The following is a 14,818-nucleotide window of genomic DNA, read 5'->3' on the forward strand; positions in this document are numbered from 1 at the left end:
AGCTGTATGCATGGAGGTAGTTAGCTATCTTGGTCTGAAGTCAGACAAAAGGTAGGGGAGGGCAGAACTTAACTGGGTTTGGGAGGCATGAGCTTTCATAGATAACAACCTACCTGGTCAAATGCTATGAATGAACTATGGTATATAGACAAGCTGGACATGGATATGGGTGTGTGTATGTGTAATTAGGCCTGTGTGAAGTGCCAAGTATTCAACTTGGATTTGGCTGATTTGGAAGGCCAGTGATTCTATTTGGTGAGTCGGAGTTTTGACGATAGACTAAACAGGCAGCAGTCCTTGATGCTAGACACAGCTGCCTCCAGCTGGTAAATTTGTTGCGGAGGGGGGAGGGAAGGGGCATAGGGTGGGGCAGATCAACACCCCCATAGCGAGGGGGGGATTTGGTAGAAGTTCCATCTTTATCCTTCCAAAATTATCTCATTGTGCATGTATTAACATATCACTTATGTATTTTTATACAGAGCTGGACTGTGTTTTCTAAACGTGAGGCTTGTACTACCATTAAAAGCAGTTGCTATCATACAATTTTTAGGTTTTCACAAGTAGTGGGATAGTATTCATTGTGTCTATTTCTGTGTTGATGCAATTCAGCAGGTAGAAAGGAGACCCAGCACCATATGACTAGCCAGCTATCCACAGACCACCAGCAAATACTTCACAGGCTTACAGTGATCTGTTCAAAGAGTGTGGTGGGTGATAGGAGGCAAGACTCCTGGGTTCAGTTCCCAGCTCTGTAGCAGATCTGTGTGACTGTTGGCAAATCATTTAAAATGTTGCTGTGCCATCTCTTACAGAGCAGAAATTTTTCTTATGTAAGTCCTTGCTCCAGTTCTCATGAATCCTTCATCTGCATAGTACTTGTACTTGTTCTTACTTATATGCTCCTATGATCGAATTAGGCTCATGCAAAAGTATTTACAGAAACATGGCCATGGTTTTAATTGGAAGTATTCTAATAACATATTTTTTAATTTGCTAGTTAAGGTTCTCTTCCGTTTGGTGCAGGGGCTGGTGGTGCCCTTTTCTAAATGAGAAAATTCCTTTCACCTATGCCTGTCATTTGAATATGTGTTGATATATGGTGTACCCTCCACTCTTACTCAAACTAAATAAATATATGTATGCACTATTTTATGTGCAAAGCAGTCTCTCCATCACTAGATCATGTTTTTTATATTGACATATACTTTTATATTTACATATATCTTCTCTAATGTATATATTTTTTTTTCTTTAGGATTTAAAAAAGTATCATTTCTATTACTGGTTTTGCTACCCTGCACTCTGCTTCACAGATGGGATACCAGTTGTGCAACAGCCAGTTACTTTGGGGGAAAGGTTCTCTCCAAGTCAGGTATTCAAAACACCAACTGTAAAAATCTTTTATTACTGTTCATTCTTATTGTCTCATACCAAATGCTTTGACTTTTGAACTTCGCATTCACACTAACAGGATCAAGTAATGTGGTACACTAAGCTGAAGTGATGGAATGCATGTCTTGAAGGGGATGAATGGGTAGATTCCTTTTGCACAGAAGGTTAACCAAACACAGGGTTGCTAACCTTTTTAAAAGGTGGTGTCTGGGAGGCTGAGGTCACTAGCCAGATGCAAAAGTAGTGAATTAAGGCCAGGACAATTTTGAGAGAAATTTAACCCACTCTCAGTCCTTTTCTGTGTCTTGATTTTATCAATCGTGTTACAGATTTAATAGATTTTCAGGGACAGAAGGAACCTCAGCAGATCATCAAGTCCGACCCCCTGCCCTGGGCAGGAACGAGTGCTGGGGTCAGATGACCCCAGCCAGGTGTTTGTGCAGTGTCTTCTTAAAGACCCCCAAGGTAGGGGAGAGCACCACCTCTCTTGGAAGCCCATTCCAGATTCTGGTAACCTTTACCATAAAGAAGTTCTTCCTAATGTCTAGTCTAAATTTGCTTTCTGTCAGTTTGTGGCCATTGTTGCTAGTTACTCCAAGGGGTGCCTTGGTAAACGGAGCATCTCCTAATCCTTGCTGCTCCCCCCTCCCCCAACAAACTTGTAGACAGCCACCAAATCCCCTCTCGGCCTTCTTTTACGGAGGCTGAAGAGATCTAGGTCCCTCAGTCTTTCCTCATAGGACCTATCATGCAGGCCTCTAATCTACGCATAAATCATGCGTTATCATGTCATGGTAGTTGGTGCTTCTTGTTTTTTCTTTTGTAAAGTACCGACTTTACTTGAATCCAAAACAGCTTTGAATTTAAGATGATCCTCCCAATAATTAGATGTATATATTTTTTATGTATAGCATTTGCTATCATTTTTCACATATAGAATCTAATTATTGGGGGGTTGTATTAAATTTGTTCCCCACCATGCTGTTGTGGCAGGAAAAGCAGTGGTATGGGGCTAAACCAGGGGCGGGCAGTTATTTTGGGCGGAGGGTCGCATACTAAGTTTTGGCAAGCTATCGAGGGCCACATGACAAACAGCCAGGGGCAGATAAATATTCATTTTCCAAATTTTTTAAGGGCCTCGTGGGCCGGATAGAATGGGCTGGCAGGCTGCATTTTGCCCGCCCCTGGGCTAGACCCTTACCCTCTTTGCCTACCCCCTTGCTGCTCCCTGCAGCCTATCTTCCCTTCCCCGCCTTTACCTTCTCCTGCAGCTTTGCTGTTCTGCAGCTGTCAGCAGTGTGTGCCTGGCCTGACTGGTCCTCCATATAACCTCCCTTTTTATCTCACCTGCCATGCCTTGATATTCTTCTGATCTCAAATGGGAGGCTGTCCCTGAATAGGGGCAGCGGGGTAGGAGCAAAGGAGCCACTGGTTTTCCTGCTATAGCAGTGTGGGATAAACAAATTTAACACCCTACCCCACCTCCCAATAATTAAATTCTGTATGAGGGCAGAGGGCTCTCAGTGGTGTTTGGCTGACTTCAGTTGCTTTCTGGTACCCTAATTAAGCAATGGGGGATTTTAATTGAGGCCTCCAGCCTCTTCCATAGCTACACTCCTGCCTCGTGGGTGTCGCTCTGTTCTTCGTGATCCTGTACAGGCTTCAGCCCTCTTGGCCTTGGCCTGCAGGTTACTCTGCCTGTAGACGTGTAGCCTGGGCCCACTTGCTCTGGCTCAGTTTATTAGCTTCAGTCTCTGTCTAGCTTGGAGTTCAGGCTCTGGTCCTTTCAGTTGCAGCCTGTCCCAGGCTCTCTCTTTCCTCCTCTCTCACCCTGCCCCTGGCAGAGCTAACAAAAAATAGAAAAACACCTGGAATGCCCCTCAGCCATACTCTTTCCTCCTCTATAGCCAGAACCTGGTATTCCAGTTGTTACTATGCTTTCTACACTGCTGCCTTTGCCCTGGGGGCCCATACTGGCCACACATCCCCTGCTCAGCCAACAGTGGGAGATGCAACTTGCCACCCCAGCTGCTGCCGGGCAGGCAGGGGGCACATAGTCAGCACAGGACTCTTGAGGGAAAGGCAGCAGGGCGGAGAGCCCCAAGCTCACAGCGAGCAGCCTGCATCCGTCCCACGCACAAATCTGGGGGGGAAGGGGGTGGTGGCATATGTCCCCCATACTTCTCCCCAGGGGTGTGTGCACAGCAGTGGGGAGCTGCTACCCCCACATCCCCTGTATGAGCTGCCCGTGGCTCTTTCCCACTCCCTGCCCTGGGTCACACTTACTGCCCTGGCTGTACAATGCCCCTGCCCCGTCTCTGCCCCTGCCCCACACCCTCACCATGGGGGCCTTGATCTGCCCCACCGTACCTCACCCCCTCCACAGACTTACCTACAAGAAGCTGCTCTCCATGCTGCCCAGCTGCATTCCTGTCCATGTGCATGCGTGTGGTCCTGGTCAGGAGGTGTATTACATTTATCACTGAACCTTATTGGCTACACTGGCCAAAAAAAAGCTGATAGCCGATAATGTTAATTTTCCTTTTATTGATGCTGATCTGATACTCAATCAATATATTGGTGCACCTCTAGTTTGAGCTATGAAGAAGAGTTGTAAAATAAAAGTAACCTGCAAAAGACACTTTATGCACAGAGGAATGCTCTCAAGGAAAACTTAGAAATTAGAATGACTGACTGGCATTGGCCTCAGGCCTTTCCTTGAAGACCAGTGAAATTAAAAATACTTTTTCTGTCTGCGTGTTTTAGGGAATATTTTCTGTCTCCATGCATGGACTATAGTAGAATGTTTTTTCATTTGTAGATCAAAGTTAAATTGACTTTCAATTCTTTTTGACTAAAACTAGTGTTAGTTAATAGTACAAAGCAGTTTCACTGAAAATAAATTGAACATCATCATTCTTCTGGTTTAGAAAAATTCTAAAAATATTTTGGAAAATGTTAGATATGTAAGTGAGCAGGGAAGTAGATAAATCAATCGGAGACTTTTTACATAAAAATAATAGGAAATTTTCAAACTTTTCAGTTGTACTTTTTGATTTTAAATGGAGTTTAATGTAGAATGTTACAGCAATTTTAATGCCACAAAAGTCAGTAGGAAGTAGAACCCCATAGTGAGGGGCTGTGGAAGAGCTGCTAATTCAAATCAATACAGAGTAACACAAGTTGCACAAAGCAACTTAGCCTCCTTTATAGTGGAGTACAATTAATATGCCTAAAAATGGTTTAGATGTGTTCTTATAAGAATATTCTAGGTGATTGGTTACAAATGAGTATTAGAAAAACATATAACCTCTTCTGTAGCATATTTTATTATTATGCTGTATTTGTCAAAAACAGCAATTGAAATAAACAATTGAATAAACAACTAAAATAAAGTACATTGAATTGATGTGTGAACTTATTGTGATGAACTTGTTGTTAGTAACTGATCCTGTAAAATTAATTTTCATAACTTAAAAACAGATCAGAGTACATAGCTCTCTCTTGCTGGTTCTACTGTGGCAGAGCACAATTGGGGTGTTTGCCGCTTAGTACAGGCTGCAGGAGGCAGGAGAAGGGCCTGCAAGGAGGGCACCTAGGAGATGCCTCTGAGGAGTCATTTTAAGCGGGAGGAAGCACACCAACGGAGTGCTCGTCACTTAAGGGCTGTTGCAAGCTCTGAGTGAGCCTGCCTTGGGTGTAGCAGGGAAAAGCCTCTCCCAGGAACCAGTTTTAAGGGAGAAGGTAGGTAGCAGAGCACCTTTGGTGCCTGCCACTTTGAGGCAAGCAGGCAACACACAGGTGCAGGTTAGCCCTGATGAGGCATCCGTTTTAAGATCCTGGCTCTCAGGGCTGGGGCAGCAGTTTGCTTCCAGCAGCTAAGGGAGTAACACCACCCAGCTGCCCTGCTGTTCAAGGAACATCATGGAGGTAAGTCTGGTGGGTTTTTAAGATCAGAGAGAAGTAAGGAGTAGGCACTTGATCCCCAAGCAGGAACTGGGGCCAGGCATGCCAGGCCTCTCACAAGACCTCTATCGCTCTTCCTGCTCTCACCAGACCACTTGCACTCGTGTCCTTTACTGGGCACTCTGCCTTGCTCCCTTAAGCAACTATGTGGGTCATCACTCAGGCTTATTCCTTCACCATCCTACCTGGCTGGAGTCATTTGAGCCCAGTTTTTCTCCTGCCGAGGCAGGGGGTCAGACTTGCAGATCTACAAGGTCCCTTTCGACCCTACTTCTATGATTCTATGAGGCATCTGACCCTGTAGGGGTGTAAGACCCCAGAGAGCAGTTGGGCCAGGCACACCCAACGAGGGGCACCTGAGCCCAGGGAAAATAGTGGAGCCAGGTACGCCCGAGTGAGGGACACTTAAGCCTGTTGGAGGGTAAGACCCTGAAGCCCCAGGAGTGGGGAGAGGAGAGTTGAGGCCCTGGCCTCATTGAGGCCCAGGTAAGTTTTCAGATGCCTGAGGCTGTGAGTGAGCCTAAGGCTGAGTAGGCAGCACAGAAGGAGCCGCGAGTAAAATGGAGTGACTGGCCCCAATGAGGGATGAGTTACCTGGTTTGGGGCTAGAGGCGAAGTCAGTTCAGGGTTTGACCTATTACCCAGCCACCACATACATAAGGGTTGCGGGACAGGCCCAAAAGGCTGGTCAAGGAGAGAAGGGATAAGCCTGAGTGATGACCCGCTTAAGGGAGCAGGGTAGAGTGAATGAGGCCTGGTAAAGGACACGAGTGTGAGAGGCCTGGTGAGAGCAGGAGGAGTGATAGAGGCCTTGTGAGAGGGGGGCTGTATGAGTGAGGCCCTCAACAGGGCAGCATGAGAGAGGTCTAACCGTGTACTGAGTTTACCTGGCCTCAGGCCGTAGCATAGACCAGCTCAGAGATGACATCTGCGAGGCATGGGACATGATAAAGGGAAGGTTGGAGTCGTGTGTTTACTGCCTGTGAATATCAGGGTGCTTGAAGACCAGCCTCCTGTCTAATTAACATAATGATTAATGTACAACAAGGCATGGCAAGAAAGTAACACAGGTGGCTTGCCCAAAGACAGGTGATAGGCTGGAACTATGACCGGGCCTGGGAGTTTGCCCGTGTCACACTACAATTAGAATGGATTTAGCATAGGTTTTTAGAGCTGGAAGGAACCTCATGAGGTCATTTAGTCTAGCTCCCCATTCAAGACAGGATCATCCTGACTAAAACATCTCAGCCAAGTGTTTATCTAACTTACTTTCAAAAATTTCCAGGGATGGAAATTCCATAAGTTTCCTAAGGAGCGTTTTTTAATGCTTAACCACCCTAATAATCACAAAGTTCTTCTTAATTTTTAACCTAAATTGCCTGTACTGTATTCTGAGACCAGTGCTCCTATTTCTGTCTTCTACAGCCCCAGGAGCTTTCTGTTGTTGCAAGCTCTTTTAACTTTTCTCCATCGCTATGTTTGCAGCAGTGCAAAGTAATAATAAAAAGGTGTTGATTAGGGTAGTTCTAACTGCCTATTAATAAATCTTTTGTCTTCAGATTCAAGCACTCCAGAAGGCATATGATGAACTTTGCCAGAAAGAAGGAGTTACAGCTTTGCCTTGCTTTTTAATCAAATATCACAATAATTCTGTTTTGATGTCCCTGCTTAAAAATTGGAATGAATTTTTCCAAGATCCAGGGGAGAAGGTAAGAATTCTGGATGTTGTAATATACAAGAAATGATTGTGCTGAGTCTACCAACCCTCTGAATTATGTTTTTACTAGGTACAGTTGCTGAGTAGACAATGGTCAAATCACTACACAGCAGCTCCCAGGAATTCTAGGTGCTTAAGCCTAAATGGTATTAGTGGAGTAGCCAAAAGTCTCAGCATCACAAGATAGTTTAAAATAGTTTAAATCTTTGATTCTTTAATTGTTCTGTGTTTAGTTTTTTTTCAGCATTTTGTAGATAAGAATAATTGGGTGTTAAGAGGAATTGTCATTTCCAAAATTCTTTGCCCATGTATAGCATTATGCAAGTGAAAAGCACACTTATTAATTCCATAGATTTCATAGACATTAGGGCTGGAAGGGACCTTTTTAAGATCATCCGGTCCAGCCCCCTGTCCAAGGGCCAAGAAGTCAGCTAGGGTCAAAGGATCCCAGCAAGATAAGCATCCAAATGTTTCTTAAAAGTGTCCAAAGTAGGTACTTATACCACCTCTGGGGGAAGTCTGTTCCAGGCCCTGGGGGCTTGGACAGTAAAGAAGTTTTTCCTTATGTCTAGCCTAAAATGGTCTTGCAGAAGTTTGTGACTGTTGGACCCTGTCATCCCTTGGGGTGCTTTGGTGAAGAGGCATTCCCACAGATCCTGAGCACAACCCTGATGTACTTATAGGCTGCCACCAAGTCATCCCGAGCTTGCGCTTCTTCAGGCTGAAGAGTCCCGTAGCTCTCAGCCTCTCTTCATAAGGCCTGTTCTCTTGCCCTCTGATCATGTGTGTGGCTTTCCACTGCACTCTTTCAAGCTTCTCCATGTCCTTCCTAAATTGTGGAGCCCATAATTGGATGCAGTACTCCAGCTGAGGCCTCACCAAAGCCGAGTACAGCAGGAAGATGACATCCTGGGTATTGCTTGAGATGCATTGGAAGATGCAAACCAGAGTTTTGTTTGCTTTGCCAGCTGTGGTATCACATTAGTGGCTCATGTTCATCTTTTAATTAGTCATGGCCCCTAGGTCTCTTTCAGTTATGGTGCTAGCAAGTGTAGTATTGCTGAGCCTCTAAGTGTGGTGCAGGTTTTTTTCCCTGAGGTGGAGCACCTTCCATTTCTATGTATTGAAAGCCATCGTGTTTTCGTCCGCCCACCTTGCAAGCCTATTGAGGCTGGCTTGGATCACCAGCTTATCCTCAAGTGTGGACACTCTTTCCCAAAGTTTGGTGTCATCAGCAAACTTAGCTAATCTGCTTCTGACACCAGTGTCCAGATAATATATGAAGACATTAAAGAGTACAGGTCTGAGAACGGAGCCTTGGGGGACATCACTAGTCACAGAATGCCATGTTGATTCAGTTCCATCAGCTACCACTCTCTGGATCTGACCCCAACGCCAGTTCCCCAGCCATCGGACTGTGGACTAGTCGAGGCCACAGTTGCCTAATTTTTCCATAAGGACATCATGGGGACCACCAGGTCAAAGGCTTTTTAAAGTCCAAATACATATCAACCTCTTCCCTTTTGTCCAGGTCATAGAAGGAAATGAGATTGGTCAAACAAGACCTATCTGCAGCAAACCCGTCCTGGCTATCCTTCAGAAAGTTGCCTTCTGTTAGCCTGTCAAGAATGGTTTATTTGCTGATTTTTTTCCAAAAATCTTCCCAGGGATTGAAGTCAAACTGATTGGCCTGTAGTTTCCTAGGTCATCTTTCCTCCCTTTCTTGAAGATGGGCTCCACATAGGCCCTCCTCCAGTCTTCAGGTACTTCACCCAAGCACCATGAGTTCTCCAATATTCTTGCCAGTGGCTGCACTATGATGCCTGTCAGTTGTTAGCACTCTTGGGTGTAGTCTATCTGGACCAGCTGATTTGTGGGGGTCTCAAGATGTTCCCTCACAAGATCCATGCCAATGGTGGTCATATATTCACTCTCACCCTGGTCATCCCACATCATGTTGGGCAGGGTGATCCCTTTAGTCTGATGAAAAACTGATGCAAAGTAATTATTAAGCAGATTGGCTTTTTCCTGGGTGTCAGTAGTCAGCTGCCCCAGTTGGTTTATTGGGGTCCAATGTTGCCCTTGTTTTTCTTTTGACTCCCCAAATATCTGAAGAAGGACTTTTTATTGTCCTTGATTCATATAGCCAGTTGGAGTTCAATTGCAGCCTTGGCTTTCCTAGTTTGCTCCCTGCAAGTGAGAACCAGTATAGAATATTCCTCCTTAGTGGTGTTTCCCGTCTTCCATCCTGTATAAGCCTCTCTTTTTAGATGTAGGAGGTCCATGAGTTCCCTGTTGAGCCAAGGGGATTGTTGACCCCTTTTACCACCTTTCCTATGGGTTGGGATGGACTCCCGTTGTGCTTCTAAGATTGCTTCCTTAAGGAGCAACCACTTGTCTTGAACTCCCCTCCCTGTAAAATCATGGCCTCAGGGCCTCAAGAATAAGCCTCCTGAGCTTATGAAATTCAGCATTCCTAAAGTTGAGGACTACTACATTGCTGGCTAAGCTGCCAGCTTTGCGATGGATAGTGAAAGTGATGAACTCATAGTCACTGTCACCCAGCTTCCCTTCGATTCCTAGGTTGCTGATTAGATCACCCCCTTTGGCCAGTACCAGATCCAGCAGCACCTCTACCTCTTTTTGCTCCATAAACTTCTTGAGACAGGTAGAGCTCATCCACGCATGTAAGGAAGCTTTGAGACCAATCAGATTTGGCCAAATGCTCTTCCCATGAGATGTCTGGGAGTTGAAATCTCCCATGACAAACATGCACTGAAAGCGTGCAGCCTTGGGCAGTTCCCTGGTGAATTCTTGGTCAAGCTCTTGTTCCTGGTTTGGAGGTCTGTAGTAGACTCTTACCATTGTATTCTCTTCACTCATATTCTATCCCAAAGGGTCTCCAGTTGTCCTTCTTGGCTGCCAGTCTCAGTTTGTAAGGACATTTAGATCTCCTTCACATAGGGAGCTACACCCCCCACCCCTTTTTTCAGTACAATCTCTCCTGTTCAGAGTATAGCCATTTATATCCATAGTCCAGTCATAAGAGGAGTCCCACCAGATCAGTTATCATTATAAGATCGTAGTCATTTTTGTTTAGCAGAAGAACTAGTTCCTCTTCTTTATTCCCCAAACTCCTAGCATTAGTGTACAGACAAGTAAGTATGCTTTGGGAGGCCCTAGGCTTCCTTGTACTCAGGGAGAAGCTCTGTTCCTGGGCTGTGGTAGGAGTGGGTTTCCTTGAGCATCCTAACCTGCTGATCTTGTGGTTGATGCTTGGTGAGCTTGCTCCAGTGGTTGTTTGCCCATCCACCAGCAAGCTTAGTTTAAAGCCTGGTTGAGCAGGTCAGCATTCTGGCTGAGATCTTCTTCCCCAGTGGAGTGAGGTGGAAATGCACACTTACTCTTAATTTGCCTGCACTTTAGGGAGCCTAGAACTTTACAGGAGCATGGAACACCTTGTTTCTATTCGTCTGTAATGCCAGTGCAACACCAAAATATTACATAGAAGTGACCTATAAAAGGTCATTTTTGTCATAAAAAAGTGTTGAGATGCAGCATCTTCTGGAGTCCCAGCAGTAATGCAAAAGCTTTGAAAAACCTGACTCCCTTTTTTAAAGCCACTGGAAAAATCTTTACATTGTTCAAATATAGATGTAAGGGTCTCAGGTGGATTGAATGTGGATTTAATCTTTCTCTGCATTTTTGCTTTTAAGTGTGAAGCACTGTGTGTTACTTATAGTGAAAAAAAAATTTAAAAAAAGAATTTCCACCCTGATAATGCATGAAGCAGCTGAATTCTGTTGTACTCTGTACTTACTGCTGACACTGATAAATTTGCCACCATGTTGTTCAGTTGCTTAATTTTGTTTTGGGTCCTTCTGAAATTCATCCGTGTCATCTTTTATTCCCGACTAACCTTATCTTATAGCATGGACAGGTGTAATGTTTGTAGCTCTCAAAGTTAACAAGTGCTTTTAAAGCACTCTAAAAACTGAGGGAACAGACTCTGCATAGCATTGAAGCTCTACAAATTGGCCTGAACCAAATAAATAACCCTGGATGAAACAGGAATAGGAATGACTTTGAAGTGCTCTGCTATGACATGTTTCATGTTAAGTGTGTACCTTCCAGCAGGGCTTGATTAGGGAGTTGGTTGGTTTGGTGTACTCTTACTTTCAACCCCTGACCCTTCCCAGCATAGCCTTTCTGACTTGCTCCCAACTCCACACCCTTGGAGTCATAGACTGTGCATGTGACTTTCCCTTGTAAAGCAAGGTGCAAAGGTATGCTGCAGCACCACTTTTGGGACCACCCCCCCCTGGAACTTGGCTTCTCAAATGCAACATGATCTCAAGAATGTATCCCCTTATGTACCACACTGCCTGCACCTGAAAAATGTCTTTGTCTGTGAAGCTTTGCATGAACTGTAGGTGAGCATAGGGTCATGAACACCTTCTTTATCTTGAATGAGGAGAGCTCCCAAAGGTCCCTCAGGAACAGCCATGAGGCCCAGGTTCTTTACGAACAAATCACAGAAGAGATGGCAACTTGCAGGAACAACCAAGGCTGGCACCAGTGCTAGACCAAGGTGAAGGTACTGAAGGTATGGTACAAGAGAGCCCATGATACAAGTTGTATTCTAAGTACCCAGCAGGTGCCATGCCCATACTAGGACGATCTGTCTATGGGTCCTTGGTAGAGACTGCTCCACTGAACACCCCCCTTAGTTGTTAATTCTGGTGGAGCCAGAGCTGTCCAGTGACAGCAGTAACATTGACCTGGAAGAATGCTAGAAGGCTCTGGCCCAAGGCCTAGCCCAGCCATAGCTGAGAAGACCCTCGTCCTATTCAGGACTGCTGAGCAGATGTATGAGCCCTTTGGGCAAGTCAGCATGACTGGCACAAGTCTTGAGGAGGAGCAGCCAGTCAGGCTGCTATTTTCCCAAGCCCTTGTCCTGCCACCATCTCTCTTCACTACAGTGTTCTCAGCACTGACATCCAAGGCACCCGGAGGGAATGCCAGGTCCCAGCTCTCTGGAGGGAATGGCTGGATGCCAACCCAACTGGGGAGTGCCAGGGTACCCACACTACACTAGAACTGCATAGTGCTAGCAAAGCTGGTATTCCCTTGGGGTGGGGGGGAGAAAGGAAGGCGATTGGAGTGTGTAAAAAGGAGCTGCTTAACACAAGCATCTCCCTGTTAAGCTGTGCTTAATAGGGAACGAGGTCAGTCGTTTTCTTTCTGTTGCATGATTGCCTGAGCCTAAGGCAGCTTGTGTTAAAGCAGCAGTGTCTCCTTTCTGTTATAAAGCTAGTGTACCCAGTGTGGGGTATGTTTAGTTAAGGCAGTACCCTGACTTTCTATTTTGTTTTATGAACTGGTGTCTTGGGTTGGTAGTTTTGGGGAGGAAGAGATACCAGCAGTGCCTGGAGCAAGGTGGAGGCAGGCCCCAGAGCAGGGCAGAGCTAGTGCCCAGAGCAGGGCACAGATAGCTAAGATAGTGAGAGAAAGGGGAGGAGGCCTGGAAGGCCTGTTCCCCACAAGGGCTGAGTTATTGAATGGTAACACCTGCAAGTTATGGACAGGGGTACATTGAGATTTAGAGGCAGTGGTTCTTCTATTCACTCAGCGAGTCCTTGCTGTTGTATTATTAAAAGTCCTGGGAAAAGTTTACAAGCTTTTGCAGCTTGATCTTGACACCTTGCGGGCAGGGCTGGAGGTCTCCAAGAATGTATCCCACCACCCAGCATCCGTACCACAGTCAGAGAGTCTCCCAGATTCTGATATGGTCACTTCCTCCCAAGGGCTGAAGAAGAATTTTTCTTCAGAATAGCAGACAGATCAAGCTTTGGTAGAGATTGAGGTGAGAGAGGAGAGGAGGCAGTTAACTGAAAATAGTAAGTCATCTCTGGCAGTGGGAGTTGAAGGGTAAAGCAGCCACACAAGCTTGTCATTCCAGCAAGGCACTGATATAATCCAGTCTTCTGATGTAACATGAGACCTTTCTCTCATGCAAGCCCACGTCTCATGGGAAGGCCCAGTGACTTAAAGCCATGAAACAGGACTATCTCCTACAGCACAGGCAGTGAGGCTTCCAGTGGCCACCTTGTATACCTTCTGCTGTTCTGTAGTCGGGGCAAGAAGGGAGGGTTACATTAGCATAAACCATAGAGACCTGCAACTTTTGAAAGAATGTTGGGAACATTCTTGTAAGGAGGCAAACTGTGGCTGTGCCTCCTGTAAATTACAGGGGAAAGTTCCCTCAGCAGCCCAAGTCAGCCAAAATTGACTCTGCACCCTAGGATCATTGAAGACTGCCTGTGTATTTGGCAGTAGGCCTGTGCAAATAGGTAAGTATTTGATTCTGATTCTGCTGATTCAGAAGAGACTGATTTGATTTGGAGGTTCGGATCACTGTCCTGAATCAATTTGGCCGAATCAGCTTCAGAAGATTCAGCACCTATTTTGGGAGATTTGGCCATAGAGTGTAATGGGGAATCACTGAAATACTTATAACTTGGTCACTTTTTGGTTGATTCGGATTAAAATTGCAGGAAAGGTAGCCGCTTCTGAGGGCATGAAAGCCTGCCAGGTTTCAAGGAGATAGGTGCAGGGGTTTGAGGGAAACTGGGCCTCAGGCTGCTGACAAGCAAAACTCCTGACATGGGTGACACTGTGTGTTAAGGTGTGCCCTCACTGGCTCTGGGGCCTGTACATGGTATGGTAGTGTGTCCCAGTGAGGCTTCCTCCTCCCCTCCAGCCTCAGCCTAGTCCACCACTTTAAATGACGACAGGTAAGCAGTGCACTGCAGCACAGTAGCACTAGCATCTTAGGCAGTCAAGCTGTCACAGATGAGAGCCTTTCTTTCCTTTCCTGCAGGAGCTTCTTTTCCAGCAGCTGCCAGACAACACTCTCTGGCAGCCGCAGTCTTGGGGCTTAGATGTGCCCAGGGCCCTACATCCTTCCTGTTGGCTGACTGGGGACAGGTGCTAGGGGTGTTGGTTTAAGGAACTGGCAGACCAGGTCCTTTGGGTCAATCTGGTATCTTTTAGTAGACCAACTGAATAATTAGAGAAATATATCTTAGCAAGCTTTCAGGTTGAAAAACCCTTCGTAAGGCTGAGGAAGCACCTCCATTTGGTCTGTGTGATATTCCTGGATGGAAGGAATAGTAAAGATGCCAGAGGCTGGCCTGGCATGCAATGCAGGCAAGAAAGTCAGTCAGTGAAAGTGGAAATGGAGGTGTCAGGGGGTGACAGACAAGCTGGGGAGAGGGGCAGGGAAAAGGGATGTAACAGTGCAGGTAAATATGGAGAGGAACCTGGGGAATCGGGTGTCTTGCAGGTTGTGGTGTGTCAGGATTCTACTGTCTATATTGATTGAGTCCATGAGTTTCTGTACCTAGGAGGTTAATGAAGTGAAGTACATATGCCTGGCTCTGAAAAGTGGTTTGTAAATTCATACAAGCACTAAACCTTGCTAACCTAACCTCATCACCAGAAGCCAACTTCCTACAGCTCAAAACACAAAACCTGCCAACAATCTCCAGTACCCCCACAAACTGCACACCAGAATCTATCAAAGGCAAGAATACCCAACTGCCTGTGGGGGCACATTCCTCACAAAACACCTACTCTGTCTCCAGTCTCTCAGGCTTGATCCTGAAAGGAAATTTACAAACCACTTTTCACAGCCGACCTTATGAACTTCACTTCTTCAGCCTTTTAGGTACAGAA

General features: G+C 45.8%; 1 protein-coding gene across 8 annotated transcripts in view; it reads left to right on the plus strand.

Moving 5' to 3' along the window:
• Positions 1 to 14,818, plus strand: part of ATG7 (autophagy related 7) — a 314,637-nt gene that overhangs the window by 22,587 nt on the left and 277,232 nt on the right. For all 8 annotated transcript variants that reach the window (XM_090021024.1, XM_090021026.1, XM_090021029.1 and 5 more), the window contains exons 6-7: positions 1,259 to 1,375; positions 6,921 to 7,070. In XM_090021024.1, coding sequence (XP_089877150.1) covers positions 1,259 to 1,375; positions 6,921 to 7,070 — 267 coding nt within the window. The remainder of the gene's footprint in view (positions 1 to 1,258; positions 1,376 to 6,920; positions 7,071 to 14,818) is intronic.

The sequence above is a fragment of the Crocodylus siamensis genome, chromosome 11 (assembly GCF_052110815.1).
Source record: "Crocodylus siamensis isolate JL-2025a chromosome 11, ASM5211081v1, whole genome shotgun sequence".
NCBI lineage: Eukaryota > Metazoa > Chordata > Crocodylia > Crocodylidae > Crocodylus > Crocodylus siamensis.